Source organism: Ixodes scapularis, unplaced genomic scaffold, assembly GCF_016920785.2.
Source record: "Ixodes scapularis isolate PalLabHiFi unplaced genomic scaffold, ASM1692078v2 PGA_scaffold3__209_contigs__length_174095766, whole genome shotgun sequence".
NCBI classification, from domain to species: domain Eukaryota; kingdom Metazoa; phylum Arthropoda; class Arachnida; order Ixodida; family Ixodidae; genus Ixodes; species Ixodes scapularis.
The window spans coordinates 122,521,425-122,549,165 of NW_024609868.1; the positions used below are offsets into that span (position 1 = coordinate 122,521,425).

Here is a 27,741-nt window from a genome sequence, read left to right on the forward strand (position 1 = left end):
GTACTTCCGGTAAGCCTGCAAATTCAGAGGAAATTTAAAAAAAATAAAGTATTTTTACAAATCTCTGTAATGTAAAACTAGAGCCTAGCTCTTGAGGAGGAGGGGAGGGTGTGCCCGGTGTGCCCCTTCTCCTCCACTTTCTCCTCCTCTCCTCCTGCAGCTGAATTTGTTCATGGGTGACGTGCGAAGTCATGACGTCATGTACTCCACCAAATTTAGCGGGGAAACTGAATTGGTGTTGAGGTCACGTGATGTCAATTTCCCCGCTAAATTTAGCGGGAAAATTTCCCACTATATTTAGCAGAAAAGTTTTCCCGCTCAATTTAGCGGGAAAATTTTTCTGCTGACTTTAGCGGGAAAAAGTCCCATAATGCAACGCGCGCGGTTACGGGCAACTAAGAGCTGCGCTCTAAAAAAAGAAAGCCAATTAATTTGCCACAAATTGGCCGCCCCCGATATGAATGATTAGTGGTTTACACTCTTCCCAGATTTTTCTCCTCTTTATTCGCCTCCTTTCCGGTGTACTTAAATTACAAATACACCTGCTAGGTGGCGCAAGCCGCCGCGCTATTCAGCGAGTTTAGTCAAAGAATGCATTTGTTAACTCTACATGATCGTTCAAAACAAAGATTGGAAGGCTGTCGGCTGCATTTTTTTGGTTATTCAAGTCTCTCGTCCTCTCGTCAACTTGTTCCCGTAGCTTTTCGATCGAAGTCTTGACATGGTGTATTTACATTTTCCTTCACAATACACAGAAGAGGAGGAAATGCTCCAAAAGAAGTACCAGAAGTTAAAGCGAAAGGTAACATTGCACCCGTTGCAGCTGTCACTTCGTGGTTGTTAATGGAGCACGATTCGCATTTCATCCAATGCATTTGAGCATCCTGCAACCGCGCTCACAGTCGTCGACGTGGCACCGCAGTAATTAAAATATCGAATTGGTCCCGAAGTGGCAACAAAAGATGCCACCGGACCGTAGCCGGCATGTGAGGTCTCGATGCCGCGCCTCGATGTCATGCCGTGGAATGTTGCGATCCTGCCCATCCTAGGGTGCCTACATGTTTCCGCCGCTACATGTAGGCACCCTAGATTATCCTGGCGGTTGGTTGCAGAGATCCGGCAGAAGAAAAAGGGAACAAACGCGAGTGTCGCTGTTGTCGTAGCATCCCAACTCCTGGCTGCTGAAACTTCCGTAAACTGTCAAACCGGAGAGCGGCTTGCAACAAAACGGACTGTCTCTATCTCCGCTGGTGTACCACCGCCATGACCAACTGAATGCCACCCGATCGCGGTATGCGATCGTAGTTTCGGCTTCACTCGCACATATTGACGCAAATTACGTATAACACTTCGAACGTCCGTATTGTTGCGCGCGCGGGACGTCTTCGATAAATAAAATGCAACCTTCGCGATGCGGCCTTTTGTTGCCTGACACATATCTAGAAAACTGATTATGTGCCTGGGTGCTGTCCAGCAAGCGCTACCTGCCAGGAACGCAGCTAGCTGACCGCACCAATTGACACAGAGGCTGCCAGTATGACTGGCGAGAATGAGCACTCCCAACAGTGGTACTCGATCAATTCCCAAGAGCGAGAATGTCAATAGTCTCCTTAGCATGGCTGCGATTACAGGTAATGTGGAGAGCAGGTCATCTGCTTCTTGTGCAGGGGTTGCGGTGACGTCAGAACGACGCCGAGTTCTGATTACCTCAATGCTAGATGCCTTGAGGTTCACCCACTATTTTTTTCAATCAACCAATAAGAGCTCGACGTTCTGACATCATCACAACCCCTGTGCAAAAAGCAGACGACCTTGCGTTCCACACTGCTGCAAAGGCAAGAAGTGCCCAAAAGTGAGGAACTTTCTGCAGGGCGTTATGGGACGCTTCGATGATGCTGAGCCATTGAGGTATCATAAATAATGGAAGAACCTGATTTATCGTCTCCGATACCTAAAACAGCGTAAAACTGCCATCTAAAAAAGCTGCATAGGAACTTAGGAAGAGTATACATGCTGTTGTAAACAACACCTTATGTTTGCATCATTTCTGTGGTGTAAGTTTAGAAAGAGTTCTATATATACGTAAAGACGGGGGACGGAACAACACATCTTTCAACTTCCAACAAACAAATGATTTATTGCCGGACGCTTCGCCTTCGAAACTCCACTACAGACCTTTCCAGCGGCATCTCGAACGAAGCGATTTACAGCACGTGTTTCTGGTTTTGAGAGTCTACGTTAGTGTTGCCTGACTGCGCTGGGCTGTGGGTTTTCTCATCAGTAGGCTGTGGCAGCCTGCTTCGGCTTAATTCCGGACGCTGGTGGTGGCAAGATTGCCTCGTTTTATTTTTTGTTTCCTGTTCTATGGCGAAGAGAATTTCTCTGAGTTTTTAAGAGAGCATTGCAATATTTTTGGGAACAAAAACAAACAAATGAAAGCTATTTTCGGCGAGTCCTTGCGCAACAGAACAAATGCAACTGGAATGTTTGTTTCATCTTATGTTGATCTTTTTGACGGCACCATACACTCAGCCGTGTCATCTACTAAGGTCTTATGACTGCCTAAGATATTTAACCACACCGCAGGTAGCCGAACTGCATGGATATTCCCCGCTCACAACATAAAATTCAACGAGTCTCATCAATCGAACGACATAAATTGTACGTACCCCGCGGTGCCGTGTTATCCAAACAGGATTTGAGGAGGGTCTTAAATAACACAGCATATCCAAAATACAGTGCCGACGATAGTCACTTCATGACGATCGGGCGGAGTCCGGCTTGTCTTGGGGTATGTTTTGAAGAGTGATGCTTTTTTACACAGCACTAAAGCAAGTATCTATTCAGGCCCCATACCCGGGACCCTATCAGCTACTTCTTGCCATAACCGGGAAGACTTTTCGGAGATTGCCTCAACGGAAATAATGCTCAAAGAACGTCGAATGTCCCGCGTCGCGGCTACTTGACGTTCGCTCTCTTCGTTCGTTTCCTGCGAAGGTCGAGCAGGCTACGAGCCCTGGCCCTGCTATTCCCTAATTCTCAATGAAAGGTAACACAAAATATGCAAGCATCCTGAACAGGCAGATAAAGTAAAAACTCGAGGAAAGCCGGGAAACTGCGAATACACAATGCAGGTGGGGAGCCGCGCTGACCGGGTTTCCACAGCTCGGGCGGGTGGCAGAAATTTTTGGCTGATAGGGGTCGCTCGAGTAGCAAAATGGTGGCGGCCAGAGAGCTCTTTTTGCAAAGGTCTATAGGAGAGGGAAATTTAAAAGCAGGGGGAAGGGGAAGAAAGGGGCAAGACAAGGCCCCGGGAGAAGAGCCGGAGGAAAGTAAACTGCAGAGGGAAGGGGAAGGGGAAGGAGGGGGGCAAGACAAGGCCCCGGGAGAAAAACGGGGGGAAAGTAAACCGCAGAGATAGCAGGAAGGAGAGGAAGGGAGGGGGCATCCCGATCTCCCTCTCGGGAGCAAGGACCACTTGCCCGGCCCGCCAAGGTCGTCAAATCCGGTCTCAGGAATGTCACCTCTCTCTCCAACAGTGACAACGAGGCCGACGAATAGTTCTTCGGCGCCTTCCTCCTTCCCCTTCCCCCTCCTTTTAAATTTCTCTCTCCTATAGTGGAGTTCCGAAGGCGAAGCGTCCGGCAATAAATCATTTGTTTGTTGAAAGTTGAAAGATGTGTTGTTCTGTCCCCTGTTTTTACGTATATGACTCATTCTAAACTTACATCATTACCAACGCGCTCACTAACAAGTATTTCTGTAGTGTTTGTAGATGACCCCCTATCAGCTAACTCGTGGCCATATGTTGATATTATGGCGCCATGGTATCCGTATAATAGTTGGGGTCGCTTTTACTGGCTGTCGCATCCCTTACTATCTGTGCAGAAAACCTCTGCTAACAGCAGTTCTTCCACTAACGGCAGTTTTTCAACTGGATCCGAGGAATTAGACTTGCAGTCAACCAAGAATTTCCTTGTACGCAGCTGCCAACAACAATGTGTGTAGATGGCTGTGGTGGTAGAAAATGTGTAGGAAAAGCTTTTATGCTCGGTAACCTCTATTCTGTAATAAGGAGTACTCACGGGACTTGTCGAAGCTACGTTAATCTGAAGGCAACGATTCTGTAAACTTTCATGCTTTGCTGGTCTCTGGCGGAGCAGATGGCACTTCCATTGGGGATAGGTTTTTTTGCTTATGGCTGTTTTGCTTTGCCTTGTCCTCATCCTTCTTCAGATCTAATCTTTTCTCCAGCTTGTCGGATGTGTGACTGTAGTTGGCACAGCCATGTTCTTGACCGGTACTTTATATTTGTTTAGTAGCCGCTGAGTGGTGCAACCATAACCCATTTTGTGTTCTAAGGAGAAGCTTCCTGTTTCACGCATTCAAGGAGCGGCATTGACAGGCGTAATGAAACTTGTATAATAGAAGGCGTCGACCGAGTTCAGCTTGTGGGGCGATATGGCAGCGACCGGCAGCGTTGAAAGGCAACTTTAGTCGAAAACGAAACCAAAATAAATGACTGGTGGTCATTTGCACGAAATAAGATCGCAGCTGAAAAATAAGAAACTGAAGCTGCATACTCCACTAATGCCGATTTTAAAGATGCGACGAGCTGTTCTTTAGCAGGTAGTAAGCAGGTTAACTTTTAGCCGAGCAACACTGGGCTACGCGCACCGTGACATCACGTGGTGGTGCTGCGGTTGATTTCGCACATTGCACTGCATACCGCAGCACCACTGTGACATCACATTGTGGCTGTACAGCTGATATCAGCGTTGCCATCTCTCCTTAGCAGATAGTTTCGGTTTTGCCGCAGACACCCGAAACCAAACTTTGAGCTGTGATATTTATAAAACTACACACAATTCAGGGACATTGACCGAGCTAGAAACAGTTATAATCCCAAATTCAAAAATATTGACCAGAGTTGCCCTTTAGGGAATCTGTGTATTGCTTTTGTCGTCAACATGCACCTCTGCCAGACACGCAACATTCTTCTGTTTCCTCGCAGAAAAAAGCGATGCAGCAGATCAGAACGCCTAAGCAAGAACCGCCGCAAGTACAGGCTACCCTACGGAAAGGTAAGTGGGGTAATTGGGTGTTTATACCAATGCCACTTTGATGTGCCTGGCTTAATTGTGGTCCTACGTTGTTGTCCATGGACGCTTCTTGGTAGTTGCTCTGTCAGAGTGCCCGTATGTACTCGAGAGGGGTCCTCAGTTCACAACTGATGACCCCTTTCTGCATTCCGAATGAGGAGCTGCATTCCGAATGAGTGGCAAACATCAGAATAATGTGCCATTTATGGCATTCCCGCTCATCTCTTGTCTGGATGGAGGGCTCGAGTCGGGACAGTATCATTTATTGAAAGTCAATGTTCACTTACTTAACACTCGTTACAGGCTCGATGTGTGTCATGTTCTTCACACCACATCAGTGCTGATCAGCGTGCACTGATATGCATTTTTCGGATCTTATTTTTTTTGGGTAATATAAGTAAAGACATTAGCAGCCCGAAATGCTTTAAGCTGCCGAGAAAGGTAACAAATTGTGTAAAGGAAACGTGGGCTAGCTTTCCGAAGTACCCATGGCAATTTTGCACTGCCAAATGGCAACGCACTGCCAAATCGAAGGACCTCCGAATCTACTAGTGCTTTTGACTTATTGGATAATTGCAAAATAGGCTCGAAATATAATAAAAGGCTGCTTTGCCGAAAAAAGGCACCATATGACGGGTGCAGTCCTGTTGAAAGTAGATGTTTTACTTTGCTTTCATAATTAGTCGTAGTTGGTATAAAATCAAGTATTCCATTTTATTGACAACGCAGTTGCATACATCTTAATTTAACCGATTTGTTATCACTGTGCTCCTTTAAATGTCAGCCTCAAAGAGTTGCTCGCTTTTTAACCCTCGCTTGCCCTTTCCCCAGTGTCGGAATCCAAGCCAGATGCCAAAGAAGTGGCCAAGAAGCTCCTCAAGTCTGGGGTTCGTGCTTTATCCTGTTTAGTCGTTGCCTTGGGTCCTTTTACAGTGTAACTCATTTATGATTGTATAATTTGAAGTGGATGCTCGAGGAAAACCCGACAAAGGGGAGGGGCTTCGAGACGTGGCTCCTGTGACTGACGACCCGTTTGCTCGCAGGCGATCAGCGCCATCAAAGTGGAGACGAAGGAACGCCACAGCTTCAAGCGCTCCAAGGCATCCGAGCGCAAGCGCAGCCTCAATGATCGGCCGGGGGGCATCGGCTATCAGCCGTACGCCGCCAATCACCCCACCGAGGAGGAGTCGGAAGCCGCCGTAAGTCACTCGGCGTGCTTCGTTTACGGGCTTCACTGGCGAAGTCGCACCCTTCCTTTGTGGGAATGGAACCGTTTGTTGAAAATCTTCACATTCAACTAGTGTCTTTGTAACGTGTTTCACGTCGTGGCTAAGGCTGTCGCTGCAACCTTTATCGAGCTGAATTTGAATGCTGTCATTGTTTGTTCCTCGTTCGGTCGAGTCGAGTCAGGTTGGCTACGGTTTCCCGAGGGTAAAGGTTTGAGATCTCTCGTAGCGGAGTCTGTCACAGTCAAAACCGAATATATCGAACCTGTCTACCTCCGGTTACCCCTAAATTGGTTGATTTTAATTTATATTGTAGATGTAAGGAATAAAAAGAAATAGGTACCGCTACACCAATCAAGACCTGCAGTATATCGAATAGATCTAATTTTGTCGACCCACGACCCGTTTGAAGTTAACTATGTGTGCACGGGAGCACTCGCGTAGTGAGGAAAAGCAAACTTGGAGAGCATTTTAGGTGCCATTGTGCAAGCTTTGAAGATTGCGTGTTCGACTGTTTCGATTGGTAGATCGATCCGACTAAACAGTTTTTGTCCACCCAATTATGAAAATGTAGCCGAGCGTCGACTATTTTGCTTCGTAAGCATATTTTGGGGGGAAAGCAGTTTGTTCGTTGCAAAAGTAAAAACAACTTTGCAGAAATGGAATATCTTTTTATGCCATGAAATTTGATCGAGCTTTTCTGTTAAATCACTTGCTAGGGCAAAGAGGTATGCATTTTCTGTTTTTGCTATAGAGGCAAATTTGACGCATCTTTTTACCGGTAGATATGTGCACCTTGCAGCGCAATCCCTCTGGTCCTTTCAATTCTTGCTTCCGCCAGCTTTGCCACGAACTGGCATTGTGCCGACACACGGTCGCACGTCAAAGATGTCAAATTAGCCGCCATGCCAACTGGTCGGCGTCGAACCAGTCCTGACAAATCTCAAGAGCAGGTGAACCTCTCTCTTCCTCAACTAGAGCCGCCGAACGAGCTACGCTTTGAACTAACGGCACTTCGGCCAATGATTGTAAGCTTGGTGCTTACAATCATTGTCGTTGGTTATCCAAAGCCTCATCTGAAATTGTGGGAGACGCTTTATCATCTTCCAGAATCATCAAAACAGTCCGCGACGGAACAAAACGACACTTCCTGCGTTTCCTGGCATTGTTATATATACAGGGTGTTTCTGAGCGCCGTTCGGGCGTAAAAAAAAAAAATTGTATAAACAAACCAACGAGCGGAGAGCATTAAGGGAGGACGCTACCCAAAAGGTTCAACTTTTGAACCTTTGGATTGAGATCAGTGAAATATGCAGTATAAACCGGCAGTTGCAAGGTAGAATACAGTGCAAAATTTCGTTTGTGTACGTGAATTGTGAAATCAATTTTAGTCAATTTTATCAGGAACAATTTGACATTGTTTAGGAAAACTATCGAAAACTAATGTAATACCCAACATTTTTCTTCACTAGATACGCGACAGAATGCCTGGAGAGTGCAACTGTGAAAACAAAATTTCAGTAAAGTAAGTTATTTTATGCTAACATCACGCTGAAAAACCAAATCATTTTTTTTTTTGCCTTCTGTATTGTCGACATATTTATCATAATATATTTATATCTTAACATATTTTACAAAAGACATCCTCAAAGTAAAAAAAAACAATTCCACAGTTGCATTGCCCATTAAATTCCAGTTTGGAAAAACAATGAGTGAACCTTTCTTTTTGTCTTGTTAACAAACAATATTTTTTCTAAAGTGAAATTTATGCCAAAAAGTGAAAGGAGAAAACGTGTTCAAAGTGCTCGAACCTCTACCTTTTTTTTTTTTTTAGCATTGGTGAACCGAAAATAATTTATAAAAAAATAACTATGCAGTGTAAACAAATTAAACTTTCTTGGAATAGTCTCTAGATGTTGGTGGATGTAAATATAGCATTCTTAAAAATCAACCCTTTTTTGCAGAACGTTTGTTTTCTGAGTAGCGTCCCAAAGGTGTTTTTAGGTGGTGTGTTTATGACGCTCTCTGCTCTCCATTTTCTAATCCTAGGTATTGCCATTTGTGCCCGCTCTGCACCGGGCAACAAAATAGCGGCTCCCCCAAGACGATCCGGGGGTAATATGTCGATAGTACACCGCCCCTGTCCCTAAATAAAGACGTTTTCCAGTTTGAGCACTACTTTAGCAGATCTGAGCCATTCCCCAATGCGTAACTATGCACCAAACGTGCATTAATGTATAAGGGCCGTACAGTCGCGTCTCATTAATATGGACGCCCCCATTCTCCAGAAAAATAGACCATAGTGCGAGTCGTCAATAATAACGATTTAGGGCCAAAACACTCGCCTCAACGAGCGTAGCCAATCAGAGGGACAGAGGCGAAACATGTGACAGCCCTTACAGAAATGGCGAGAGCGTAGGTGGTTTTCGCGGGACGGTCGAAGAAGAGGGGAAGGAGGAACTCCTTCATATCCAGACCGCAGCCTCCGCCGTTTGCCAGGTTACAGTGAAATTGGCTTTGAGGGTCTGGAGCTTTTCCCGTTCCCCAAACAGTGACAAGATCTACGGTGAGGTGACTTAGCTGCTTTAGGGCTTATCCTTTTTTGTTCCCAGTTGTAGTTCATACATAATCCCAACAATAGACTGCAAGTGGTAATTATTCATCTTACGTAAAAGACAAAGCAAAAACATCCTTTGGCGTGCAGCCCTTATCGTAAGACCCTGAACGGACGTCAGGGTGCACGCTGTGACCCCTCGGGTTCACAGGCATCTCGGAGGAGTTTTTGGACCTTTCTTTTTTTAAACGAGTGTACTGGCGTCCGTGATAACGAGACAAAAATGCCCATATTTACCCAATTAGTTCATACTGTACCCTTATTATTTTCATTATCATCCGACTTTGTTCATATTAACGAGTCACTACCATATTTTCCCGTACCGGTCTTCCGCATCAGTGCCAAGACTGGGACGGGCTCCTCGGCTAGCATCCGAGGCAGACGGGGGTCCCTCGAGATGAAAGGGCTCGAGAACCCCTGCCCTGAAGCGTAGCTCGTTGAGCGGCCCCGGCCCGAAAGTTCACGGCGTCCGACTCGTCCCCCAGCCGTCATCGACCCGTCCGGCGGTGAAGTCGCTGTACGACAGCTTTGTGAGCGGGGGCAACTTGGACGAGGACGACCCCAAGCACTTTGACCGGGACCCCGAGAAGGAGGGCCCTCCCCCCGAGCGTCCCCGGCAAGGCAACACCCTGTACGTGCACGGGGTCGGGCTGGCGGAGGACCTGCTGCGCTCGGCCTTCTCCCCCTTCGGGCCCATCCTCTCCATTTCCATGGAGGTGGACAAGAAGTGCGTACTGCCCCCTCACCCTTTTGCATTGCAGTGCCGTCGCGGGCTCTTCCCCTCGTTAGAAGTGACGTCCGTCGACGGTATCGTCCAATGCTCGAAAAAGGAAATCCCCGATACCCGCCGCGGTTTTCTCGAGATTCGATCCCGGGTCTGCCGACTTTGAAGGGGGCGCGCTACCACAGAGCCGTGCCAGCTGCTTGGATGCACTGCCTAACAAGCCGCATGTGTCGAGGACGCCTGCGCGTATGATTCGCGCGGCGCCCCCTAGACGGCCACGATTGCTGTGACGTCGTGTCACGCCATTCGAGCCTCACGCATGCATACTCAATATCAATCTTCCCAGGAGGCATTAGCCGGGTCTTCCCTTTCCCAAATCTGGGCTCTCTTGTCTGCGCTGGCTGTGCAGGCGACGAGGCTTACCTCACCTCATGGGGAGGCCCGTCCGCATGATGTAATCCCTCAAACACATGCACTCACGGTAGAATTTCTCTCGAATATCCTAATTCTTTTACAAAATCATCTTGGAGCCTTTTATTTTTGTAAAACATATAAAATAGCGCAACAGAAAGACAAGGACAAGAAGTATTCAGGACAGGCGCTATGCCACCTGTCCTGTATATAGTGCCTGTCCTGTATACTTCTTGTCCTTGTCTTTCTGTTGTGCTATTTTATATGTTTTACTAAGATGAACCAACTAGCCCAACAACGTACCCTACTACAGTGTAGACCGCATATAACGTATGTCGCGGGAGTCGCGAAAATCTGCACTATAAGCGGTACCGCGCTATAACCAAAACATCAATTTTTCAGGCCAAAATACATGTCATCAGACAACTTACCTTTGTAAAACAATTTATTTTATGTTAGATGAAAAATAAAGCTTAGTTTGAGGAAAGTCTTTATTTCACCATACTTCTCTCTCAAGTGTGTCACACATTTTGAAAGAAATGAGCGACTTTCGCCTGGCACAGCCTTTTAACGGCGTCGCGGGTTGCGGACGGACGTTGCTAACGTCAGAATTGCTAACCCTAATCACTTTTCTCCGGCGATGAAAACACGTGAAAATTCGCATCCTTTATACGGTACGCGCCAGTAATACCTTCAACTTGAGCACAGGCACGAAATGCTCCTAATAAGAAATCCGGGCGATGTTTGAAAACACAAATGCTTAGAAAGGACCACTGTAGTCGAAGTAACAAACACGACAACACGGGCGTTTCTGCCGTTTTGAGAGTGCCGCCACAACATCGCCGCACGAGTAGGTGGATCTTCCCTTTTAGTACGTGCTAGGTTATCATAGCGACACACAACGAAAATTCACTGTCAAGGATAGCGCTTTTACGCGGAACGATGAGCGACGATCACAACCGACGCCATGTTTGCGGATAGAAGCAGCCGGCCCGTGACCGGCATGCAATGCGCGCGAACACTTCTCCTCGACCTGCGATTGGTCTGTCGTTGCGGTTGTTTCCAATGCAGTGGAGGGACGCACGCACGTTTACGACACGTCCATGCCTCCCTCAGTCGCTATGGCAACTGAAGCCTCCCTCTTCGCTTCTCCCCGCTTCTTCGAGCAACCTCCTTGCCCCGCCGAGTGCAGCTCGTGGCTAGCGCCGTTATCTAGTGTCGCGCAGAGAAGCGTGCGGTCAGCAGGCTGTTCCAGAAACTGCACTATAACCGGTATTTCCCTTCGCGCGCCTGCATTTTAGGCGGTATGTAATTACGTGGAGTTCTATGGGAGGCGAACCAGTGGTTTAAAAAAGCCACGTTATACCCGGTCCTGCACTATAAGCGGTTACGTTGTAAGTGGTCTATACTGTAAACCTTTTATCTTTTTTTTTTATTTTAGGGCATTGGCATTTTGTTATTTTGAAACTGCAGCAATATTGACTTCCTTATATTAAGACTAAAAATTTATGGCAGATTGCTGGGCAATTGGGTTGGATACGTGAAACATTCTAGCATCACAAGCTTTTAGCGATACTCTGAGTATCCAGATGCCTACGTTCCCGGCGCTCTTCATCAGATAGTTTAACACGTACCATGTGTACATTTGATAGTTCCGAGAATGAAGCGATACTACTGCTAATTAGGCTGGTGAACGTGGCGATCTTCCAGAGCCCTTCATACTCTCGAGCTCCTCTTTCTTAGTACGCACAGGTGGTTGAAAACCCCCTTGCCTACCCCTCTGGTCACGTGACCTCCCTGTTCACCAATCAGCGTCGAGCACTTTGCTCCTCTCCTACCTGTCAACCAATTAGTGTCGAGCCTTGTGGCCATGCTTTTATCCAAACTTCACTTTTGGGCTTCACTAAATGCCAAACACCTACCAAAACAAGGTTTCACTTTAAAGCAAATGAGCATGCCACTCTCCAAGCAGACAGTGGCCATGACTCCTCCACGTAAAGTGCCGACCATGGTAGAAGATATACAGGGTGTCTGTGGAAACATGGGTCAAATCGCTTCTGAAAAAACTCCGCATCACACAGAAATAACGTTGATGACATAGTGATCTGTGCCGAAGGGCCCATTAGGAAAACTTGTTAGCGTTCAGTATAATTGGGTAATTAATTACTTTTCAGCAATTAAATTTTTACTTATTCAATTTAAAGGTATGGTCTCAATTAGAAACTTGATGGAAATCATTGAAAACTGCTAAATTATCCACATTACAATGCTCTATTTAGATGCAGTTTTAGGTTTTGGTCTCTTATTAGAGTGCATCTCTGTGCTAGCAGTCCCGCTCCCCATGGCCAAAATGCGCAACATATGTGCGTCGCCACGCATAGCACGTAGAAGACGCTAGATTAGAATGCCTTCGACTGCCACACAAGGTTTGTCTCTTTGACGTCAGTGCCACTGTGAAGACACACCTTTATGTGTGATGCATGACGGCGCATGCTCATTGCATGTTTTGGGTATGGCGGTTGGGATCGCTAGCGCGGAGATGCGCTCCGATAAGGTGCGGAAACTTAGAACCGTGTCCAAATTGAGCAGTTTTTCAAAACGCGCTAAAATACTGCATGTGCCTTATATCTAGGGTTCCGTGTTTTTGGATAAACCCGAAAAACACCCGCCGATAAAAGTTTGGTCAGTTCAGATTTATTCGATAAACTCCGAATTTTGATGTGCCAATACCCTTCAGAAAAAGACAACAGTACAATTTGGGCAGTGCAGGGTCAATGGTCCTGGGAAAATGCCACCATAATTATCTTTAAAATCTCGGACCATTGTCAAAAGGGGTCTTACCGCTTGTCAAGGTTGATTCAGGGCAACAGATCATTGCACATTCGGGTCACGACCAAAGCCACTCTTTTTGGTTTCCACTTTGGGCCATGCGATTTGTGATTTAGAGAAAGGAAAGTGTATGTCTGGAAGAGTGAAAGCTATGGACCATAGAGATTGCATAAAATAGGGAAGAGGAGCAGTTGAAACTTCTCTATGACATCCTTAACCACCCCATCTTGCATGGCCACAGGCCAGATCGATGGAATAGGATGGGATGACTACGAGCTTCCTAGCGACTACCTCCGGGAGTTTATTGAAGGTATCGACGTTTATCGAAGCAACACTTGTGTGTGACTTTTGTCAAGGGACAAATTAGTACAGTCGACTCTCATTAATTTAAACTCGAGGGGGGCCGAAAATTTGTTTGAATAAAGCAAAGTTTGAATTATCAGGAGTTTCTTCCCATAGAGACGCATAGGATGGGACCTGCACGTTAGTTTGAATTATCCAAAAGTTTGAATTAAGAGATTTTGAATTAACGAGAGTTGACTGTATTGCCAATGGCAGTGGCGCCAATGCCAAATTTAAATGAAGAAATTTTAATTGATACAAGTGTGTTTTATTTTTTGTCTAGCATACGTTTACATCTGCTTATTATTCATATATTTATTTTTAGTAGGAAACACTGCAAAATTAAAGTGAAGTTCAGAGAATCGGGAATCAAGCAAATATAAACTCCGATAAACTCTGAATCTTTGGCAAAAAATGAACTCCTAAAAACACCCTTCGAATTTGACGAAAAATAAACTCCGAAAATATGGAACCCTGCTTGTATCATTGTAATACGCCAACTCAACTCCGTTACGTCACGCTACAGTGGTGGTGCTCGGGCACATTTCCGGTCTGGGGTGCGGGCAAAAGCCGCCTTATGGGACTTGCATTTTTGTGTTGTTTTGGAAGAAACCAGGCTAAAACCTGCCTTCTCCTCGAGACACCGCAACTGAGGCTGTACCAAATTTGCCGGGAAAGGTGTAAAGATAAGTCTTCATGCGTGCTCGGTTCGTCCGAGGACGTGGATCGGTGCCATGAAAGGTGAAAAACCAGACACCGTCGAACCACGCTTGCTTGTGCGGGAAACACTTTTGGGTTGAATTGACAATCCTTGTGGTCATCAGATGTTTTGTTCCAACATGAAAGCTGGAAAACCGTCAGGTTGTCTGGACTAACGTCACTGGATCCTGGGAAAGTAGTGCCATTGCCTTCCCTACCTGCTAGTTGGACGCAAACAGATACTAACATACATATGACCAAAACTTTGCAAGGCAATTGGCTAATCTGTCTACGTTGCCATGGAAATCGCCATCTTGGTCCATTCAAATCTTCGAAGCTTCCAGAGGGTCATTCTAAACCAGTCACGCCAAGATCACCATAGAGCATCATCGCACTGGAAGCATTCCTCGCCAATATGAGCGTCTTTGGCACTATGTATGCAATCAACTTGCCAATCCTGCTCATGTCCACGGCTCTCTTACAACTGTTTTTCTTGCGTGTTTTAAAACATTTAAGTTTCAGTGCCTCCAAGCACCGACACGGCATGTGGTGGTGGTACGAAGATGTACGCTAGTTTCGTTGGTGTGTGGATAGCAAAATCTCAGTATGCAAGAAACGTCTCCTTAAAGCCACCCGTCAGAAGTGAATTTAGATCTGCTCACCAAGAACAGAGGGGTCAATGAGAAATTGCTTATTTCACAAACCAAAATGGCGACCATACGGGGAGCTTGGCACCACTTTCCCAGGATCTAGTGACTTTAGTCCGGGCCACCCGAGGACCACGTTCGTGCGTCTTCATGTTCAAACGGCCATCTCATCATTCAAGCTGTCATCTGCTCTTTCAAACAACAACGGCCAGTAGACCAAACACGAAAACTAAGTGCAGGCTTCAAAAGACCTTTAAGAAAACATGCAGCAGAAGAAAAATGTTTTTTAGAATTATTTAAGATATTGAAATTATATTTCTACAGTTTATGTTGCTTAATCTTCTCTTTATAAATCTGGTGTTAGATTTGAATAACTTGCTTTTTAGGTTCTCACTGCAATGTGCATGAAGAAAAAGCCATGTTCTCGTGTACATGTGAGGCATGGCAACACACTTAAAACAGCCTAGTAAAATAAACAAACCACCGAGTGCACTGAACAGCAAAAATAGCCTGTACAACACTATTTTTTTTTTCATTTTAAAATAATTAAATATTGCAAAAATGCCATTTCAATGGGCTCACAAGTATTTCTTACATTTTTCAAAAATATAAAAAATATACATTTGAACCAAACCTAGATAGTTGCATTTTACATGTTTTAAAATATATGCATGCCAAATTTGGTTGTGATAAGACAATATTCAGAATAAAAATTCTTGTACACAGACTGAAGGTGCCCCAAAATTACATAAAGACTAAAACATGCTTAAATGTTACCATAGATATGTAGCTATAGCTACACATCTATTGTAACATTCAAACATGTTTTTGTCTTTATGTACACAACGAAAGAGTATATATACTTTTTTGTTGTGTGGAAAATAATATTTTGTTAAATTTCTGTGACAAATTGAAGCTACAGGAGACTGCAATGGAGAGGAGACAGCTGGGCCTACTTGTCAATGTAATGTGATGGCGGGCAACGTCGCAACTTGAAAAACCACACAGAAATCTGGTTCAAATTCACGCCATTCTGGGTTGCCTGCAGGTCTTCAAATGTGTATTCAGATAATATCGCAATCGTTATTGGCACTAATTATTTTTATACATCAAATATAAAATTGCAAAAGTAATAAAACATTATAAAGCCCCAAATCAGATTTTTTGCAAAATATTGCCATTTATTGACTCGCATCTCCCCCTAAGTTTGAGGTTGTTTGGGGTATGTAGGCTTGGTGTAAACAGTAGATTCAAAACGATGATCATTGTTACTACTGGCCATCACCAATTTATTATGCCTGATTCACTTGGTCCAGTTCTGCTTGCGCTTTTCAGTAACGACGGCGAGCATCGCAACTACCGTCCATGCTTTTTGCAGCCCGAGCGACGTTGCAACCGAAAACAGCTAGCAGAATCTCATCATGAGAATCAGGCTTTAGCGTCCATTCTGCTGCCTTTACGCGGAATGAATTGCCGCACGTCTCATTACTCACACAAAGTTTTGCGGTGTAACAAACCTCATTAATTTCGCTCAGGCCACTAAAGTAAGATATTGCTAGGAAAACGTAGGATCAACAATTTTAACCCGAAAAAGAGATACCAATGCCAACAACGTTGCGTTCCAATAATTTGTTGATACGGGACGTGGAGCTTCTTGCCCACACCTCATTGCACATGTGTGGTGCCAGTAACATGCCGTTAGGGGTGCTCTGGTTTGCTTGTAAACATGAGTTGGCATATATGGGTGGATTTAGTAATCTAGGATCATTTGAAACAAGTTTCTAATTAAAATTGTACCCTTAAAGCTAGTTATTAAAAATTTAATTATTAAAAAGTGCAATTCATTATCATATTACACTGAATGCTAATCATGATAACGTGGATGCTTGGGCAAGTTGGTAATTCATGCTTTGATGGAACAGCGCGGATGAACAGTCTGTCTCCTTTTGTGTGCATGTGACTGTGACTGTTCATCCGCGCGAACAGTCTGTCTCCTTTTGTGTGCATGTGACTGTGACTGTTCATCCGTGCTGTTCCATCAAAAAATGCTAATCATTTTCCTTAGTGGGCCCTTTGGCACAGGCCAGCATGGCATTTGCCTTTTTTCTGCACGTCACATAGTTTTTGCTAGCGATTCGGCCCACGTTTTCAAAAACGCCCCGTATAAGGATACCTTAAAGGGCAACTCCGCTTAATTCCGAAAAATATAGGCTTATATGGGATTTCATTTCACAAAGCACTACTAAACAGCTCTACGTCTTCGGATTCACGAAATGTGGAATATTATTTGTGTAATATTAATTTAAACATCAGCTGATACCGAAACCGAAACTTAGTTTGCGTCAGGCAACATTGGTCTTGAGTCGTCAGAGTCATGGCCACGTCACGTCGAACCACGTGGTCTTGTGACGTTCGTGGGGGCGAGGTACAGGACACGCGATGCGGGTATGCGGGCAGGCCGCTTCGCATGGTGTGGACGGTGATGGCCCGGGGGAGAGGGGGAGAAGACGAAAGAAGAGAGGGGGAGCGGAGAAACAGACCGATAAGCGCGCAGGGCAGCGCAAACTAGCGCATCCGCGTTACGGTCATCACGTGGACGCTGTTGAGCCAACAGCGGGAGGAGAAAGTCATGACGTCATCTTTCAATTTCGCTCTGAAAAGTGAAAACAAACAAAACGTGAGAATGACGTAGTCATGCCTCTGACATAGTGGTTCAACGTTGGCCGCTCCACCTCCGTCGCATTGACTGCGCTGACGATTGCGCCTCACGTCGCACGCTAGATTTGGCAGATTTTGGCGACTTGACTCATTTGAAAGTTTACTGGCCGCTTTATTAAATATATAGACGGAATTAGATCGTAATATTTGAGATGGGGTCTTCCTATACGATTCTGAAGAGGGCTGCATAGTTTTCTAAATATCAAAAATGAAGCGGAGTTGCCCTTTAAGGTTCGATAAGCTGTTGCCTTGATTCTACTGTGGATTCACATGGGACTGATCTTTTTTTTTTTTTTTTCCTATAGTCTGTTATGACATAAAAAAATGTGGGGAAGATCGTCCCAGAAGGCCCTCTACTCTTTTCTTTTTTGCACGGTGAATGCAGGAAAGAAGGCAAGTGTAAACCAGCAAACCACTTACTTACAAAACACTCACACAGAGCTTTGTGTGAGTGTTTTGTCCTGGCTTTCTTCACTCGCAACAGACTATAGCGGCGGCCTTTTAGAGTTGCTGACGTCTGTTAAGGCTGGCTTGCACATTTGCATTTGAGCGCAATCGAATGTGAGTGTTGTTGTCGTCGCACCGTCCAGACTTGTGGCTGCCGGAGTTCACAGGGTCTGTCGAGCTAGAGAGCGACGTACGGCGGACCATTAGTCTGCCATATACACGTCTGCCGCCGTGCCGCCGCCAGAATTGTGGTGGGCAATGGCGGGGCAGTTCTAGGATATCGTCGGGCAGAAACCGTGGGACTGAAAACGAGGATGTGATTGACGGATTTGGTCAGAGACGGGTTCCGAGCTCTGTGGCGTCGCGGACCTCCCGAGGTTCGAGTTCGGAAGGGCTCGGAGGTTTCAAACCTTTCGTCGGGGATCCGAGTTAAGTCGATTTGGAAGTGATGGTTAATGTGCCACCTGTTTTTCGGGTGTTTTGGTTTGAATGTTTAGTAGAAGTTTCGGCGAGTCGAGTTTGATGGGTTTGAACCTTCTGGTGGTGAAAATTCGGCTGGTTCAGAATGTTGTGGAAGGAGGGCATTGGGTGTGGGGACTAATGCTCCAAAACCACAAATTGAAAGAAAAAAATCTGGTCTTAGATTATGTAGCTAAGAACATTTGACTCATTGGCATAATATCTTGAGAGGCAATGAGATGTTACAGGCACTGCGTTTTGTGCTCTGAAACAAATGAACACCAAAAAATACCAAATAGCATTTAGCATATTTTAAGCCAAGCAGTCGACCGCAGCTTCCAAAACACGTCGGCTTCGCGTGTGACACTTCGAGCTTTGAATTTAAAGAGGCACAAATAGCACTGCACCCCTATTGTTAACTTGGAATACCTACCGTAGAATACCGCGCATCCGCCCATACCACATTAAGTGCCCATACCCAAATTTATCAGATTTGAGAAAATATGCACAGTACATTGATATGTGAAATTGATGACCGGACAAGCACTTATCCCCATTTTTTTTGCGATTATCTCTAAATTTTGAGTGGGCACTTGCCCGGTATTTTACGATAGTTTGCTTCATTTCATTTTTTAGGTTTTGCAACGTTGCTATGGCAAATGCACTGTCTTTTCCATCATGGCAGCAACTTGAAGCAAGATGAGAGCCTAGGGATGCAAGTGGTCTGACAACTTGTGTAGTCTTTTACAGTAATTTGCCACTGCATAAGCTCATTGATGAGGTGTCATTTGTTAAAACACCGTTCGTCGAAGGCCGTGTCGATGAAGTAGGACGCTGTGAGCTGGCATGTTGTGTTTTCTTTGCAGCTGCGGTTTCGTCACTTTCGAGAAGATTGAATCTGCCGAGAAGGCCATCGGCGAGGTGAGAACCTTGGAATCTTTGGGTACTTTTTGGGAAGGTAATGCGAGTACATTCTAGAAGGGTAGGGTTAACTTGGCGCAACACCTAAATTTAATTATTTGGCCACTCATTTTTCTAAAACTGTCATTGTTTTTTGCACTCGTATTAGAAAAAAAAATTTTCTACTGGAAAAGCATGGGCACCTGGAAAGTGCCTTGGGTTGCATAATCATGCAGACATTCGGGGCACTTTTGCGAGCTTAGCATCCAAGTCCTCCACAATGCTCCTGAGGTACAGACGGCAAAGCTACGAGTTACCTGAACAGAGCAGCTGGCAGGGGGGGAACAAAGTATTGTACGGGGTGCAGCAAGATGGAGGTTCCTCAAATGTTGGCGGGGTTAATCCGGTGTAACGATAAGGGCAGGCATAGGCAGTTTCATATACATCATAGGCAGTTTCAGATACAACACTTGGGTGCTACAAGCCTTTCTTGGTTGCTTTAAAAATCACCTTCCTTGCAAGAATAAAAGAAATGAACAATTGCAGCAGGCATCATCTGAGAAGCGTGCAGTCTTTCTTTATGCTACCTAACCTTCCACTTGAAGTAGAGGAATGAGAGAGCCTTCCTAGCCTCACTCACGCTGCATGGCAGCTAATTCAGCACCCTGTGTAGCATATTTCTTTTTCCCTCTGGCTTTCTGCTGTATAAGGGTGGCTCATGACTCGATGAACCGTGTATGCCTTAACGTACCAAACGCTTATGGAGTAATAAACTTGGGGCGTACTTACAAACACGGGTTCCTTTTTTGCATTTTGTTCATGACCATGAATCGGGCTAATTATCTACATAGCCTTGCTAGTCGACCAAATGGTCAAGATTGCTTCTTGACATTTTGGGGCTCGACCAAGGTTCAACAGTAGCCACTGGTTGGCCGCTGACAGTGTTTATTGAATTTTAATCTTGACTAGTCCATGGGGGTTCTGTTGAACAATATTATTAAAAACAATGTAAAAGGATGCGACAAAAGTAAAACACAGGATGGACGCTGTGCTCCCACTTTTGGCCAGTCTTTTTGTGCTGTTGTTAATAATATTGGTTAACAATGAACCAGCCCAGCAATCCACCCTTTTAGAGTTCTATTGTCCATTAAAGTTTAGGCTATGCGATAGTTTCCAACAAACGACCTGATCACTTTTTTCTTATGCATGCTTTTATATACTTAGTGTATACTTTCTCTACTATTAAGTAGCTATTCATTGGACAATTACACAATGCACAGTAAACTTCCATTAATTTGACCTTGATATTGGGTGGAATTATCCAAAGATTGAATTATAGGGCAACTCCAGTCAATTCCAAAAATATTTGAGTTAATCGTTGATTATATATGCAGTGGAATCTCATTAATTTGAACCCAAGAGGGATCAGAACTTTGTTTGAATAATGCAAAGTTTGAATTACCGAGGGTTCCCATCCTAGAAAAAATTTAGACGGGACCTGCATGTTTGAATTATCCGCGAGTTTGAATTATGAGAGTTTGAAGTAACGAGATTCCACTGTATCAAAGTAGTAATAAATGGTGCTACATAATTTCTTTCTCAAAAAGTGTAGCTTTATCTGTGCAATCTTCATTTAAAGGTCGCCACAAACCGCAACCGAAACCTTGCCTGCGGTGGGTAACATTGCTCCTGTGTCGTCACCTCCTTGCTCTAACCACCAACGTGATTAAATTAACTCAGTTATGGAACTGTTCATTGTACGAGCAATACCTTCCCTCTGTCCCCACGGCTCACCTCCTGTCGTCCGATGCACCGGACAGCTGCTATGGTAAATGCAGTGTATTCTATGGAATACATATGTTTGGAAGCACAGCGTCCAGATGGCGTTCTAGCATACCCTATGGAACACACAGTTTTTAAATTAAAATCTATATGGCGCTTCAAATGACAGGAGGTGAACTGAAGTGAGGGGGAGGGGGGGAAGTACCCCCATCTGCGGGAGTTCCACAACTGAAGTAATCTAGTAACGCTGTCCAACAGCTCTAACCATGTGACAAAAATTGTGACATCACATGCCAGGCGGCCAGCCACAGCTCGGCACAAAGGCAAAAGTCTCACCTGCTATGATAGGCAGTCTGCTACACCCGACGACGCTTGTACTACCGCGACTGCAGCTTGTTTTTTAGAACAGAAAAAGACAAGTTCTCCCAAGGGCTTGTTTTGAAAATATTAGTTGAAAGTAAAGTTCAGTAGACCACACGTAAATATGTCTCGACGGGTTTATAGAAGTATGCTTTGCTCAACGTCGTAAACAGGCTCTCTCGCATGCGACGGATGCTGCCAGCCACGGCCGGCGATGACACATGCTCACATGGGAGCACATAACCGCATGCACATTCCGCAAATCGCGTGGCTAATGATGAGCACGCTGCTAGCGTCACATGTAGGCTTTGCTTTAAAAAGACTCCAAGTAGACCTAAGCACTTTTTGGGACATGTGAATGCGAAAACATGCGAGCCGCCTTCTTCTTCGTACTTTTATTCGCAGGCCAGCGCGCGCGCTCTCGTCGCTGCACTGATTTTGGACACTCCGTGTTAACGGCGCACTGACGGACACACAGCGCCATGGGGTGAGCGGTCGTTGAAACTGAGGGGCAGCGGCCAATAGGAGCCTCGTAGATGCGCGCCAACCAATGGGACCGAAGCCGAAAATCCATCCGCTTACTCCGCTCCTTTGGGATCGGGGAATTTAGGTGCCGTTGGCTAGCTTTTCGCGTGGTTTCATAGCTGGGAGCTGGCTTCACCTGGGGTGCCGTTTGGTGCGGTTTTAAAGCTGATGACGTCGGCTCGCTCCAGGAGACAGTTAATGCTTTCGCATTAAAAGTACAAAGCAAGGAAACAAATCTCGAGCGTCCTGAGCATGATGTAGGCAGCGCAGGGTGGGCTGCTCCGACATGGTGGCTTTTATGGGGCTGTTGGCTACACCGTGCCTCGCTTGCTGGGATTAGCAGATTTTGGTAATTTCGCGCAGTTCAACTTTCTTTGCCAGTTTCATTTCCTTTTACACGGAATCATACTGAAATATTTGGCATGCGGCCTTTTTAGGCAATACTGAAGAGAACTGCATTGTTTTCTTAATATTAAAAACGAACCGGAGTTGCTCTTTAAATAGGCATATCAAAAGTCTAAGTCAAGCTCATTTTTACTACTCAGTGGTCCATGATCATGTGCTGCCATTTGCTTAAAACGCACATCTGAAAACATGCTCCAGAGGGTGGAACATGTTTTTTCTCGAAATGGATCTCCTGCCGCCGCTGCGCGCTCGGGGTTCAATCCACTGAGCTAAATCACGGCTTTAACGATGCGCTTTATGTACGGAATTCATGGAACATGCATGTGCGTACGAATCTCGTGTAGTGCCCGCTCGATGGCTCCATTTGCTGCAATGTCGCGGTAGAGAGCTCTTTGTCACTCTTAATTTCAAAATTCGAATTTTGAAATTAATGGCTTTTATTAGGTGGCGCAAGCCACTGCCCGAGCCTGCACATCATGTCATCGTTTGTGGATCCCTGAGCCTCTCCGAGCGGCAGATGCACTGAGGCTCGACGAGAGTATGGCACAAAGTGGCAGACGTGTGCGTCTTGGCTTCGGCCACATGCCGGCGTCGCGCTTGTTGTGAGACGCCGAAAGATGCGCTGGGGGTACCGTTACTTGAACCACTCAGTTGGAAAACTGCCATAGAGACTGCTCTGAAAAAGTTGCCCCAATCTGTCCACCAGAACCGAGCTAATGGCGAACACAACGCCGCCATTTCTCCCGCAGCGGCCACTCGAGGAACGGCACGTTACTTCTATGGTGCCGAAACGATACAGCGGAAGAGGTTACAGGGGTGCCACCCCCGTCTCCCCAGCGGACGCGCCGCGAATTTCTACCGAAGTTAAAATGCACCCAGGTCGGGACGCGCTACCTGAAAAGACCGCTGAGGCATGGTTGTATAAAAACAATATTAATTGTTCCGCAAAACCTTGCAAACTAAAGATTATAAAAACATCATGCGCCCTTCATTTTGTACTAAACTCCAATAAATTTCATACAAAAAGAGTCTTTTCCGTTTGTTTTTACGCAAAAACATGCTTTCTAAAAGCTCAAGGTGACCACAGTACAGACAAATGATAAAGAGTGGCGCTGTTGTCGTATTTAGCTCGGTCTCAGTGGACGCCAGCGGCCCAGGTTTCGACGGCGAGTTTCCCAACTGAGTGTTTTAGTAACATTGGCTGGGTGTGACGCCGATGCGTCTCGCAATCCATCGCTGGGAGAACGGCGAGGTGCATGCTAGCGAGAACGAAGCCTAGAGAGTTTGCCATCAAGACCAACGCCCCATGACTTGGCCGTGACGTGTTGCAGCTATCACTTGATTATACTGTAAATTAAAGCAGGACTGCTCATTTCTTTTTTAGGGCAACGGCAAATGCTTTTTGATTTTTACTAATTTTTACTTGGGGAACGACGACAAAAGCGGAAAAAACGTGGAATCTGTCTATTAAGCGCAAGGTAAAACAAGATGGCAGCGTCAGTTTGCAGTTGCTGCGAGACGATCGCAGTTTCTTTGTTGCCGTCCAGCATAGACGAGGTTTGAGCTTTTACGGCACAATTTTGAACGAAAAAATATGACCTTACAGAATTCACGCACGTTTGGCTTCGTAGCAAAGGATACCTGTTTTGCTCTATGTGGGGTGCGCGAGGCGGCTCTTCTGCTGCCATAGCATGGTGCAACATGCACCCCTCCTGCGTGTCAAAATGCACGCGCACCCGCCGGAGCTTACCGTATTTACTCGAATAATGGCCGCATTGTTTATGAGGAAAACCTGAGGGTTCGTTTTTCTGCGGAGCATGCGGCTTGCTAATCACCGCGATCAGCAGCATGATTGCAGAGGTTTACAGGGCAGAGATAATGTCTTCGCGCAAACATACCATCTGTGAAGATTGCGTTTGTTTGGTGAATCGTGTTCTCGATCTAGTTATTTGCTATGTTGTTTTTGCGTAACGCGATGATTGGCTGTATATGTGCTCTGCGGTAAAGCAGACGCAAGCGCCTTGTTCATAAATATTGTGGCTATTACTCGAGTAAATACGGTGGAATGGGTAAAAGCTTGATCTGCTGGGCAAGTTGGTAATTGACATTCATATTAAAAATAGCGCAAAAAAGACGGGACAAAAAGACGAAGAAGCACGCAGGACAAGCGCTAACTCTCAACCATTCGTGAAGGAGTCGAACTTGCCGCCAACACTCAAGACTTGAGGATCTTACAAACTCTCGTCCAATGCCCGATGGACAGACCCAAGGCACCAAATAAGGAAGCAATGTCCGGTCGGCACTGTCCTTTTCGATGGCGTCTTCTTGTCCTATCTTTTTTGCGCTATTTTTAATATGAAAACTTATAATGGGATAGAAGCGTGTGCAAAGTATAATTAACTAAGGTTTGCTGTACTTGTCTGTTTCTTGTACACATATTTCTGGCCTTCTAAACATCTGCTGTAAGCTCACTGGCAGTGCTTGCAATCCTACCATAGTCTGTTGGTCGTCTGTCCAAAGAACTTCTTTTTAATGTGAATGCATTAAAAAGAAGTTAATGCGAATGCATTAAAAAGAAGTTAATGCGAATGCATTAACTGACCCATGAAGCGAGCCGACGTCATCAGCTTTGCAGCCGTGCCAAACGGCACCTAAACTTCTCTCTCCTAGTGAAGCCGAGATCTGATGGCTCCCAGCTTTGAGGCCGTGTAAACAGCCTAGCCAGATGGCACCTAGTTTCCCCGCTTCCAATGGAGTGCAGTGAATCCGAAATCTGATGGATTTTGGCTTTGGTCCCATTGGCTGGCGCAAGTCATGGTTTCAAGGAACGAGTCTCCTATTGGCCGCTATGCGTCAGTTTAAATGACCGCCACCCCATGGCACTGTGTGTCCTCGCCGCCAGCGCACCGGTAACACGAGGTGTCTGGCCGCCGAACGAGGCAGTGGCTCCACGCCCAAGGTCAACGCAATGAGGAGAGCGCGCGCTCGGCCGTCAACGCAAGTACGCTGCAGACCAAATAATGGAGCAGAAGAACGACATGCATGCTTTTGCATTCACAACTCATAAGAAGTGCTTAGGTGTACTTCGAGCCTTTTTGAGTTGCTTTTCTACTATGGGCGAGTGTGCGAGAGGTGTGAATGCAACACTGCAGATGAACGGCAGTATGGTGTCCGGGATCAAGCTGCGGGTGTCGTACGCGAGGAGGCAGCCCTTGATACCTCAGCAGCCAGACGGATCCCCGGCCACATGGACCACCCTGGGTAGGTGCTACACCAATAGTCTGGCCACCCCGACCATGACCGGTTTCTACCTAGGTTCCTAGGCTAGGCGGTGCGAACTACTGCCCGCTACGAAGGATATGGCTGCTATTATCCGTCCATTCAACATAGGGCACTGTAACAAGTTGGCAGAACTTGCAGTTTTGAATTTGGCAGAACTTGCAGGAAGCAGCAGTGGTAGATGGTATACAATTTCAGCATTCAGAGAATCGTTCTTGGATCACAAACCTTGATTTGGCATCTGAAAGATTGAACATTAGAGCCTATTTTATAATGTTGCGCTTAGAGCCGATCGAGACATTTTAGACTGCAACTCCCATTGGCTCTTGTAAATATGTTTTAGACAAAAGCTTTATTCCACCACAAAAACACTCTGGCAATTGGCAACAACAAAGCTGTAACTGAGCCTTTGAAATTACCTTTGAAACTCGGAGAATGTTGTGCATGGCTTGTTTTTTTTTGGGGGGGGGGGGGGAGTTTGCAATGCTTTTAGTTTACATCTGTTAAACCCTTAAATTTGTTCTCTAAACGGGATACTTTGGTTTTTAACGAATTTCTTTTCACCCGATTTAAATTAAATTCTCATTTACTATATAATCTTGAAGGCTAGGCAGAAAGATATGTGTACCGGTTTCTTACTGTTGTACTATAGTCGGTTACAAGTCAAGAAGGTAGGAGGAGTTCCTCCCACAAGTGTGATGCACCCGTTTCAAATCTCTCCGCAGTTGAAAGAAGAGTTCACTGGAAACGCTCCTTGTTCAGCTTCAATGTATAGATATTGCCTACAGAGTGATGCCAGCTTGTCTCCGATCCCACTTTTTAAGAAAGCAACCTTTGTATTCATCGGAGAGGGATCCGAGCCCCTAAAAGCAGCCTTTGTTTCCATCGGAGGGGGAACCTAATCCCCGAAAGTCGTATTTGTTTCCATCGGAGGGGGAAAACTCTAATCTCCCTCTCGTGGCTTCCACTATGCTAAATCAAAGTCGAAAGATAAAGCAAATACGTACAGAAAGGCGAGACCCTCCTCACGCGTTGGCCGCAACGTCACGGAAACGATGGGACGCTATTGGATGCGGAGGTGGCGGAGGGATATATGATTCCCTTTGAAGGGCATTTGCTGCTACCTTCTTGACTTGTAACCTACTATAGTAGAAGTTTCTTACTATTACTATTATGAGAAAAAACTCAGTGCATCACACCATGTTTTTATCAAACATTTTTACAATATCCCCATTAAGAACAATAGCACAAATATGTTTGTGTGTTCTGCAAACAGTAGAGATATACCACAAAACCATTCTTAGAATTTTAGTATCAATCTAAGAAGGGTCAGCATATGTTGGAATTGCTTCAGTGACCATTAGAAATGACTTATTTAGGTTATTTCCAATAAGAAAATAGAATTTATGAGGTCGCTATCCCCAAAAAAAGCATGGGTGTTCTGATCTGACTTCTAGGTTCAAAGATACCCGGGGAAAGCTTGTGCGATGTACCTAATAAAGAAGTGAATACTGAGAAAGCTGGAAGAACTTGCCAAAACAAGCTTGTATACATCATGTATATGGGACTTTGAACTGACATAACTTATTCATTAATGTGCTTTCTGTAAGTGCAGCCATTAGAAAGAAAAGGAAAAATAATTTTCCTTTTTAAGACAAGTGTCTCCCCTTATAGCCTTAATCTTCTGCAATGGAAATGCACCTCTTCCTCCTCCCCTCTGGAAGGGAAGGAGGGAGAGACATGAATTCTAGGAATTGGTGGTATTCGATGTGTCTCATTATGTAGTTTACAATTGGTTTGAATATTAATATTCAGTTGTAATTTGATTTTATCGTTTTATATGCAAGCCAGTTTACGTAATGTTTCAGTTGTTTTCATACAATTTGGAACTTACATTGTGAAAGACAAAAGATGCAGGCAAGCTTGTGATTGGCTTCCATACCTCAACCCAGGAAAAGAAAAGCCAAATGGACATACACACTGTCTCAAATTGAGATGGTGTTTGTGTATGTCCGCCCTTCATAGTGCCTATTGCACATCTTGTCTGGTTACCAAGTGTGTGTTGAAAGTGCGTTGGTTTGAAACACTACTTCAGTGCACCAACCTTTATTATTCTAGCGGCAAACTACACACAAAAGGGTGGCAGCTCAGACAAGCGGAGCCTGGTGACATACGACTTGGAGCTCTTCTAGTTCCCACCATCGTCTTTCATCAATCATTGTCTCGATGTAATTAGTAATTTTATTATATTAATAAAGAAGTGTCAACATGC

At 45.3% G+C, this 27,741-nt stretch overlaps 1 protein-coding gene across 1 annotated transcript; it reads left to right on the forward strand.

Moving 5' to 3' along the window:
* Positions 1 to 608: 608 nt before the first annotated feature.
* Positions 609 to 27,738, forward strand: LOC8034492 (negative elongation factor E). Its single transcript, XM_029967029.3, has 8 exons — positions 609 to 802; positions 5,015 to 5,084; positions 5,934 to 5,989; positions 6,146 to 6,301; positions 9,428 to 9,669; positions 19,085 to 19,139; positions 25,343 to 25,451; positions 27,588 to 27,738. Exons 1-8 carry the CDS (start codon positions 722 to 724, stop codon positions 27,659 to 27,661), a joined length of 843 nt encoding a protein of 280 aa, XP_029822889.1. The 5' UTR covers positions 609 to 721; the 3' UTR covers positions 27,662 to 27,738.
* Positions 27,739 to 27,741: the final 3 nt, after the last annotated feature.